Source organism: Cebus imitator, unplaced genomic scaffold (assembly GCF_001604975.1).
Source record: "Cebus imitator isolate Cc_AM_T3 unplaced genomic scaffold, Cebus_imitator-1.0 Scaffold60, whole genome shotgun sequence".
In the NCBI taxonomy this organism is placed as follows: Eukaryota; Metazoa; Chordata; class Mammalia; order Primates; family Cebidae; genus Cebus; species Cebus imitator.
The window spans coordinates 5649953-5659623 of record NW_016107375.1 but is presented as its reverse complement, the minus strand read 5'-3'; the positions used below and the strand labels follow the sequence as shown (position 1 = coordinate 5659623).

The 9671-nt window shown below is 40.5% G+C and overlaps 2 protein-coding genes across 3 annotated transcripts in view; both read right to left on the bottom strand.

Moving 5' to 3' along the window:
- PSTPIP2 (proline-serine-threonine phosphatase interacting protein 2) overlaps positions 1–9671 on the bottom strand; it is a 103875-nt gene that overhangs the window by 80538 nt on the left and 13666 nt on the right. The gene's annotated exons all lie outside the window — the stretch shown is intronic.
- LOC108305151 (NADH dehydrogenase [ubiquinone] 1 alpha subcomplex assembly factor 4-like) lies at positions 10–788 on the bottom strand. Its single transcript, XM_037738987.1, has one exon. It carries the CDS (start codon positions 725–727, stop codon positions 251–253), a length of 477 nt encoding a protein of 158 aa, XP_037594915.1. The 5' UTR covers positions 728–788; the 3' UTR covers positions 10–250.

Here is a 9671-nt window from a genome sequence, read left to right as displayed (position 1 = left end):
GAAATATTCCTAAACAAAATTAAAAGAAAACAAAATACATGCTATGGCAATCTTGAAAAGTCAGGGAGCTCAATAAACATTCAGAGTATGTTCTCACAATAAGAGCATTAAACACTTGGTAATTAACATAATATGCAAAAAATGAGAAAATACACAGGATGAAAGATGAGGAGTACACATAGGAAATTTTTGTGATTTTCTTCATTTTGGTTCTATCGCTTTCTTGTCTTCAGGAGAGAAGACTTTGACTTCAAAAGTAAACAAAATATTTAAGAAGGGAATTCACATCTTTCTGTTCTATAAGGTACTCTTGTGCTATTTTCTCAGCAGTCCATGTTTCTGGATAAAGTTTATGATTATTGAGAAGTGTCAATGCTTCCACAATAGAAATTTTGCCTTTGGGGACACTCTTGATATTTATCATATCAAAGTCTTGGCCTTTTGGCAATCTGAATTCCTCTGGCTCTTGTGTTTCAGCAGCTTTTACCTGCACGGAAGACACAGGATCTTTGGAATCAACATACACATCTTTTAGAAACGACAGTAGTTTGTCATCTTTACGAGCAATCTCTCCCTTAATTTCTGGATTGACACCCATCTGCTTTTCCAGGAGGCTATTGGTAGAGGGGTGCCTGGGAGCGGGAGAGGGCTTCATCTTGCTGATATCCCGCTCCGCTCTGTTTTCTACGTTGAAATTTCTGATCCCGCAAATCACCAAACCCCCCATTTCTTCATAACATGATGCCCTCAGGTTCACGCCGCACAAGCTGCTATGTGACTTTGAGCTAAAGGCTCAATCTCTCTTACTGTTAATTTACTAGACTGTAAAATGGGGATTATTGAAAGGATTAAAGGAGATCACATGCTTTGAGTTTGTCAACTGCTTCAAGAATTAAAAGAATGAAGGAGACACATTTGAATTTTTTAAGACCAGGCCCGTTAGCAAAAAAGGATGTTTTTGGATCATGTGAATATTTTCACTGAAACAAACAATGGTGAAATAAATGTAGCCTGTTATTCAAAAATGTGTGTGTTATCATCTGGGAAGCAGGTGGAGAAATGTCAGATACACCTTAGCAATAGATATGAAAACAACTATTAGCACATCAGTATGTTGAGTCATGTTCTCCTAAGGTCAAAGTCACTATAATGGTTGTGTCCTTCAACCTCCTTAAATAATAGTAGTGAACAGTGCAGACCAGCATGAAATTCCACCCCAGTACCTGCTTCAGTGATATTCTACAAACCCACAATCTGCCCACCTCACTTCCTACAACCCTTGAAAATCCTCAGCGTCATCTAGGCTAGATCCACACTGGACATTTTCACATGTCTAAATGTCCCTACTCTAGAGTCAGCAAGTCATTTAAAAAGGCAACTCCACTCAATTCAAAATAAGTTAAGTGAAAGTAGAAACTGAGGAAGTGTGCAACCCAAGAACACAAAAAAAAAAAAAAAAAAAAAAGACTAGAAGAATATGTAGCAAATACTGAAAGTAATTTTCTTCCTAGCACTTTTCTACATTTTCTAAACTTTCGACAGTATACTTATTCTGTGTTTATAATCTGAAGTCTTTCTCCCTACCTCCATTCCTTAATGGCAACTCAAACTCTTTTGTTTATCCCACATCTGTTCCCAAGCCACACTGAAATAACACATAATCCACAGCAACAATAGAAAACAGGAAAGAGCCCAGTGAGGAAACCAGAGATTTGTAGGAATTTCTGTAATAGAAAAAGCAGACAGGACTAGATAGACAAAGGTCAGAAGACAGTATTTCAGCCTACACAAGACAGAGAAGGAAGTACACAAACTTTTCCAACAAAATCCTAGAACTTAAGCCCCAAGTTCTCCATCAGCAGGGGCTGAAACTGGAGCTGCTTCGGAGAAATCAGCAGAGTGTCTGGAGGTCGCTGGGAACTCAGCCAGTGGCCTGCCCTACTCCAGGAGGAAGCAGAGCAGCTGGTTCTGACATTTGTGCCAAGGCCGCAGCTAATTCGAGGACTCCACCCCGTATCAGGCGCCTAACATGGGCATGAAAACCAGAACAGCAAAGGGCACTGTCCCCAGCAGTCTTCAAAGTTTCCGCAGTAAAAAGGTAAAGAAAAAAAGGGTCAGCATAGCTCTGAGGCCCTCTAAATGCCCTCCACTTCCTGGGCAATGCCTTTCCCAACTTCTCACTACAGACAGAGATCAAAATATCAGAAATTGTTAATACAAGCACCTACTTAGAAAACCAGAGATTAAAGTGAAAAACTGGGAACAAAATATACAAAAATGCAACAGCCTTCTTATATGTCAACAAGAACCTCTTAAAACGTAATTTAAAAGACAAAGATCCTATTCAAAATATCAAGAAAATCTTGAAAATGCCTAGAAATAAGTTTTTTTTTTAAGTGAAAACAAGTTTATTAGGAAAGTAAAGGAATAAAAGAATGGCTACTCCATAGGCAGAGCAGCCTAGAAATGAGTCTTTTGAAGCAACACTACCAAACATTGCCAAAGAACACAGAGGAAGGCCTCAATACAGCCTAGAAATAAGTCCTAGATGAAGATGGCAAAATCCAATGTTGGAAAGATTCAATTCTACCCAAATAAATCTAGAAAGTTAAAACAGTCCTAGTTAGCCAGGCGCGGTGGTGCATGCCCATAGTCCCAGCCACTTGGGAGGCTGAGACTGGAGGATCACTTGAGTCCAGGAGTTCTGGGCTGTAGTGTGCTATGCCAATCGGGTGTCCACACTAAGTTCGGTATCAATATGGTGACCTCTCGGGAGCGGAGGACCACCAGATTGCCTAAGGAGGGGTGAACTGGCTCAGCTCAGAAACAGAGCAGGTCAAAACTCCCGTGCTGATCAGTAGTGGGATCAGGCCTGTGAATAGCCACTGCATTCCAGCCTAGTCAACATAGTGAGACCCCACCTCTTAAAAAAATTAAAAAATTAAAATAAAATAAAATAAACCAATCCCAGTTAAAATCAAAATTCTGGGATTTCTTTTTAAATTTAAATGATCTGCCACTGTGCCCAGCCAACCTAAGTGATTTTCAACATAGTATTTTGACTATGTACTCCTAGCCAAAGATTAAAAAAAAATAAGTACAAATATTGAACTCTAGCTTGCTTTTCACAATAGTATGGTTAGCAATTCTGAAACTGCTTATTGTGGATAATGGGAGGCAGTTTTCTCATAGAAAAAGGAACAGTGGCATGCTAGAGCTGGCTTACTTAGTGAGAACCAATTATTACACATCTCTTTCTAATTCTCCATTCATTAATATCAGCTTGAAACTGACCATGGAAGGGAGCTTTTATACAATGAATGCTGGCAAACATTGCCTATCAGGCTTTTTATCCACTGGACAGCCGGTGTTAAACATCTGCCAGCACACCATGAGAAGGGAATGAAAACTACAAGTGAAGGAAGTCTAGAATAAACCCTATGGCGCTGAAATGGAATTGGAGGTATCATTACGCATAAATGTATTTCCTACCTCTGTCTGTTGGGAAATCCTGGAAACATACAAATGGCAGCAAGCTTACCTAGAGCACAAATCTTAGTTTCTAAATATTTCACTGCTTAATGGAACCAGGACTTTTTGGAGAAATGGCAGTTTCCAGAACTGGGGCAGGAAAATTACCTACTAAGTCTGTAACATCTTGTGCCAGTTAGCAAGGAAGTGCTCAAAGAATGATGAGTATATATCAAAAGGAAATAGGATCCAGTTTAAAGGAGCTCCCCACTGTCCAAATCTAGGACAATTTGGACATCAAGATTAATAATGATGGTAATGGTCGGGCATGGTGGCTCATGCCTATAATCCCAGCACTTTGAGGCAGAGGTGGGCAGATCACTTGAGGTCAGGAGTTTGAGACCAGCCTAACCAACATGGTAAAACCTATTCTATACTAAAAATACAAAAATTAGCTGGGCATGGTGGCATACACCTGCAATCCCAGTTACTTGGGAGGCTGAGGCAGGAGAATAGCTTGATTCACCAGGAGGCAGAGGTTGCAGTGAGCTGAGATCGTGCCATTGTACTCTAGCCTGGGTAACAGAGTGAGACTACACCTCAAAAAAAAAAAAATGGTAACATATTATAATGCATTAAATAAAATAAGAATCCATGAACCCAGGCTAACATGGTGGGAAGCGGAGAGTTCCTTACAGCAGAATGCCAGTTTTATTACACAGATAGAATTAGAAAACCACCATACAAAGATTTATACACGAACGTTCATAGCAGCTCAATTTGTAATAGCCAAATACTTGAAACAACCCAAATGTCCATTAATAAGCCCAGGCTGACCACGATGGATCACATCTGTAATCCCAGCACTCTAGGAGGCCGAGGCAGGCAGATCGCTTGAGTCTAGGCATTCAAGACGAGCCTGGGCAATGTGGCTAAACCCTATCTCTACAAAAAATACAAAAATTAGCCAGGCGTGATGGCACAGGCTTATAGTCCCAGCTACTCAGGAGGCTGAGGTAGGAGGATGGCTTGAGTCAGAAGGTGGAAGTTGCGATGAGCTGTGATTGTGCCACTGCACTCCAGCCTGGGTGACAGAGTGAGACCCTGTCTCAATACAAAACAAAACAAAACAACAAGTCTATGGATAAACAGTGATATGTCCATAAAATAGAATACTATTCACTAATAGAAAGGAATAAGCTATTAATACATACATCAACATGCATAAATCTCAAAATAAGTATAAGTGAAAGAAGCCAAGCAAACAAAAGTACCTACTGTGTTCCAATTATACAAATTCTAGAAAATGCAACTAATCTATAGTGACAGAAAGCAGATCAGTGGCTACCTGGGAAGGGTGTAATGCAGTGGGAGAGATGTCAAAGGGACATGAGGAACACTGCCATGTTCCTGCCAAAACACATGGCCTGAACCTAATCATCAGGAAACAGGCAAACTCAGATCCGGGCACATCCTACAAAGTAACTCTCCTGTACTCTTCAAAAATGCTAAAGTCGTAAAGACACAGAGACTGAGGAACTACTCCAGGTTAAAACAGATGGGGGGACCTGGCAGCTAAATGCCATGTGGAATCCTGAATGGAAAATGTTTTCTTCTTTGGTTGGAAAGGAAATTACTGGAACAACTGGGGAAATTTAAGTAGGGTCTACATATTAGCTAATAGAATTATACTGATATCATTTCCTGATTTGTCAATGGATTGTGATTGTGTAATAAGAAAATATCCTTATATTGGCCAGGCATGGTGGCTCACGCCTGTAATCCCAACACTTTGGGAGGCTGAGGCGGGCAGATCATGAGGTCAGGAGTTTGAGAGCAGTCTTGCCAACATGGTGAAACCTCATCTCTATTAAAAATACAAAAATTAGCCAGGCGTGGTGGTGCACGCTTGTAACCCCAGCTACTCAGGAGGATGAGGCAGGAGAACTGCTTGAACCAGGGAGGTGGGGGTTGCAGTGAGTCCAGATCATGCCACTGCACTCCAGCCTAAGCAACAAAGTGAGACTCCAACCCCAAAAAAAAAAAAAAAAATTCTTATATTTAGAAAATACACGTTGAAATATTTGTGGATAAAGGGAAATAATGCTTACTTCTTTACTTCCAAATGGTTCCAAAAAATGTGTGTGTGTGTGTGTGTGTGTGTGTGTGTGTGTGTGTGTGAAGAGAGAGAGAGGGAGAGAATTAAAAATAATTGTTAACTTTTGAGGATTCCAAGTGAAGACCATATAGGAATTCTTTCTAATATATTTACAAGAGTAAATCTAAATTTCTTTAATGAAAAACATTGAAATTCAACATAATAGCCAACTAACACAAGAACAGAAAATCAAATACCACATGTTCTTATTTACAAGTGGGAGCTAAATGATGAGAACACATGGACACATAAAGGGGAGCAACACTAGGGCCTTTTGGAGGGTGGAGAGTGGGAGGAGAGAGATGATCACAAGAAATGACTAATGGTACTAGACTTAATACCTGAGTGATGAAATACTCTATACAAAAACCCCCATGACACAAGTTTGTTACCTATGTAACAAACCTGCATTTGTACCCCTGAAGTTAAAATAAAAGTTAAAAAAAATGACATTCAAACCATGTAAAAAGACATGACAAATAGGGGGGGAAAGAGCAATAATATTTAATCAAAGATTAATGTGCATAATTAGCCCTAAAAATCAATCCTATAAAAATGAACAACCGGCCGGGTGAGGTGGCTCACACCTTTAATCCCAGCACTTTGGGGGCCGAGGTGAGTGAATCACGAATGAGGTCAGGAGAAGGAGACCATCTTGGTCAACCTGGTGAAACTTCATCTCTACTAAAAATACAAAAATTAGCTGGGTGTGGTAGTGCATGCCTGTGATACCATCTACTTGAGAGGCTGAGGACGAGAATCACTTGAACCTGGAGGCGGAGGTTGCAGTGAGCCGAGATCATGCCACTGCACTCTATCCTGGCAACAGAGCGATATGTTGTCTCAAAAAACAAATGCAAAAAAATGAACAACAAATTTTCTCAAGTGGGTAAGACATATAAACAGGCAACACTCTAAAAAGAAAAACAAACAGCCAATAAGCAATGTTTAAATACGAGAATAAACATTAATAATCAAATATATGCAAACAAATAGGATATAATTTTTCACCCATCAAATTAGGAAAGGTTGAAAATTTCCAATGTTGGCAAGTTACTGTTAAATTCTACTGGCAGGATTGAACATTGGCATAACCTTTTGAGGAGGAAATTAGGACTATCCATTAAAATTTTAAGTATGTAGAGCCTTTGACGGTGAGTTTATCCTACAGAAATAACTACACAAAAGTGGAAAGATTCATACACCAAGATGTTCAGTGCAGCATCATAATAATCAAAAATTGGCCAAGTACAGTGGTTCACGCATGCCCATAACTCCAACACTTTGGGAGGCCAACGTGGGTGGGTCACGTAAGCCCAGGAGTTCAACACAAGCTTGGGAAACATGGCAAAACCCCATCTCTACAAAAAATTTTTTAAATTTGCCAGGCATGGTGGCATGCACTTGTGGTCCCAGCTACCTGGAATGCTAAGGTGGGAGATCGAGGCTGCAGTGAGCTATCATTGCACAATACACTCCAGCTTGAGCGACAGAATAAGACCCTTTCTCAAAAACATAAAATAAATAAAAATTATAGTAACAAAGAATTGGAAGCAACCTAAATATTCAGCAATGAAGGTCATTTACATAAATTATGTACAATCACATGATGCAAAACTGAATAGATATTAGAATAAAACATAATAAGATACAATATATTGTTAGGAGAAAAATGAAAGTTACAAATATGAGCCCATAATAAATGAGCCCATACTTGTTCATGTACAGGTCTATTATATGTAACTGCAGAGAAAAGAAAGGGACACACCATACACGTACTAGTGACAACCTCTCTATCTGAACTGTTTGGATTCTTTTTTTTTTCTTTGAGATGGAGTCTCACTCTGTCACTCAGGCTGGAGTGCAGTGGCACAATCTCAGCTAACTGCACCCTCCACCTCCTAGGTTCAAGCCATTCTCCTGACTCAGCCTCCCATGTAGCTGGGATTATAAGCACCCACCACCACACCCAGCTAATTTTTTGTATTTTTAGTAGAGACAGGGTTTCACCATGTTGGCCAGGCTGGTCTTGAACTCTGACCTCATAATCCACCTGCCTCTGTGATCCACCTGCCTCAGCCTCCCAAAGAGCTGGGATTACAGGCATGAGCCACCACACCCAGCCTGTTTGGATTCATACAACAAAAATTGAACATAAAGCCGAGTGCAGTGGCTCACACCTGTAATCCTAGCACTTTGGGAGGCCAAGGCAGGAGGATCACTTGAGGACAGGAGTTCAAGACCAGCCTAGGCAACATGGTAAAACCTTGTTTCTACCAAAAATACAAAATTAGCTGGGTGCAGTGATGGGCGGTCTGTAATCCCAGCTACACAGGAGGCTGAGGTGGGAGAATTGCTTGATCCCGGGAGGTGGAGGTTGAAGTGAGCCAAGATCACAGCCTCTGCACTCCAGCCTGGGTGACAGAGCAAGACCCTGTCTCAAGAAAAAAAAAAAAAAATTGAACATAAAACTGAAAACAACACAGGTTATTTTCTATTATGTATGTTGAGGTCATGGCTTTTCGAAAGACCATTATCCCTGGAAATTTAACACAGAAGGCATAAGAGTCAGTAGATTTCAATGTTCAGAAAGTTGATTAATGTCCAACATTACCTATCTAAACATCAACATGATACAAGTCACAGAAAAACCCCAAACCCCTGGGGACATGAGAAATTCAATTCACAATTCCATTGAAAGAGAAAATCTGATAATTGAAGAAGGTGTTTCATTTATAAACATTCAACCACTTCTGAGTGTTTTACTAAAGCTAATGTTCAGACTTTTCCAGTTAATAAAAAACAAGTTGAAGTTCTGTTGGCTATCCCTGAGAGGTGAACCACTACATCTATCACACGGTAAAATTAGTGATGCATCATATTACAGGGTGAAATCAGTGATGTGTCCAAGACATGTGAAATGTAGACCCCACAGGTCTTCTCCTGATTTATGGCATTCCCTGAGGACCACAGGCATGCCCAAGACAGGAATGGGGAGGCGGGCAAGTGCCAGGAAGTGGCTATACCCAAAACTGGAACTAGGTCCCCAAATATGGGACCAGAGGAACAGAGACACCAAACCTCAGAAGCCTAAATAGCAAAGCCAAGACAGCAAGCCAGGACAAACAACAAGTGTGCTGCCACTACTGTCAAAAGCAAATATAGAACTAGGAGCTAGGAACTTGAACTAGGTCAAACCCAGGGGAATGTCCAATATTGCTTCACCAGCTGACTTGTGTTCCTTCTCACTCCGAGCACAACGTTTGGGCCCAACCCATAGAAATTCCAAACAGCTTTTGACTACTATGTCACATTCCTATCACAATACAATTTTGACCTATCCTCTAGTTGAGGCAGATAAGCGAAGTGTAACAAATCTTGAAGGCTTATGACACCATATAACTTTGAAGACCTAACCACATCCCTGCAGAAGTAAAAGCTGGGATGCATTTCACAACTGCTACTGGGAAACCTTGGCTAACCTCTTTATCCCAAGAAATTGCAAGTTAATTGAAAATGTTTAATGTTAATTAAAAAAAAACAAAAAACTTTTTCTATGAGTAATTTATCCCTGGAGGTTGGGATGTGAAGGCTAAAAGAGGGACTTTTATAGATTTTTACTCTATATATACATCTGTATTGTTTTGTTATTTTATAATAAGCATGCGTTACATTCCTACTTTTTTAAGGTACCAATAAAAATGAAAAACAAATGGCTCATGGAATTCACAGGGGGTTCTCTGCTGAAAGGTGGGGGTGCTGAGGAGAGGCCTACCTGCGGGATAATTGTTAGTAGGCAGGTCTGTCACCAGCAGGGTGGGACCCACTGTGCCCTCAAGGAAAAGGTTGTGGCCTTGTCACAGGCAGGTGGCCAGGACCCAGGACCCAGGACCCAGGACCCTGCCTGGGAGGCTGGTCCGCTTCCATCTGGGTTTGGGTACAAAGTGCAGGTTTGGTTTTTATTCTATGGTCTGAACAGGTATACTTGCTCTTCTTTTAATACTTTATGAGGAAAATCCTTTCTTTTTTTTTTTTTTTTTTT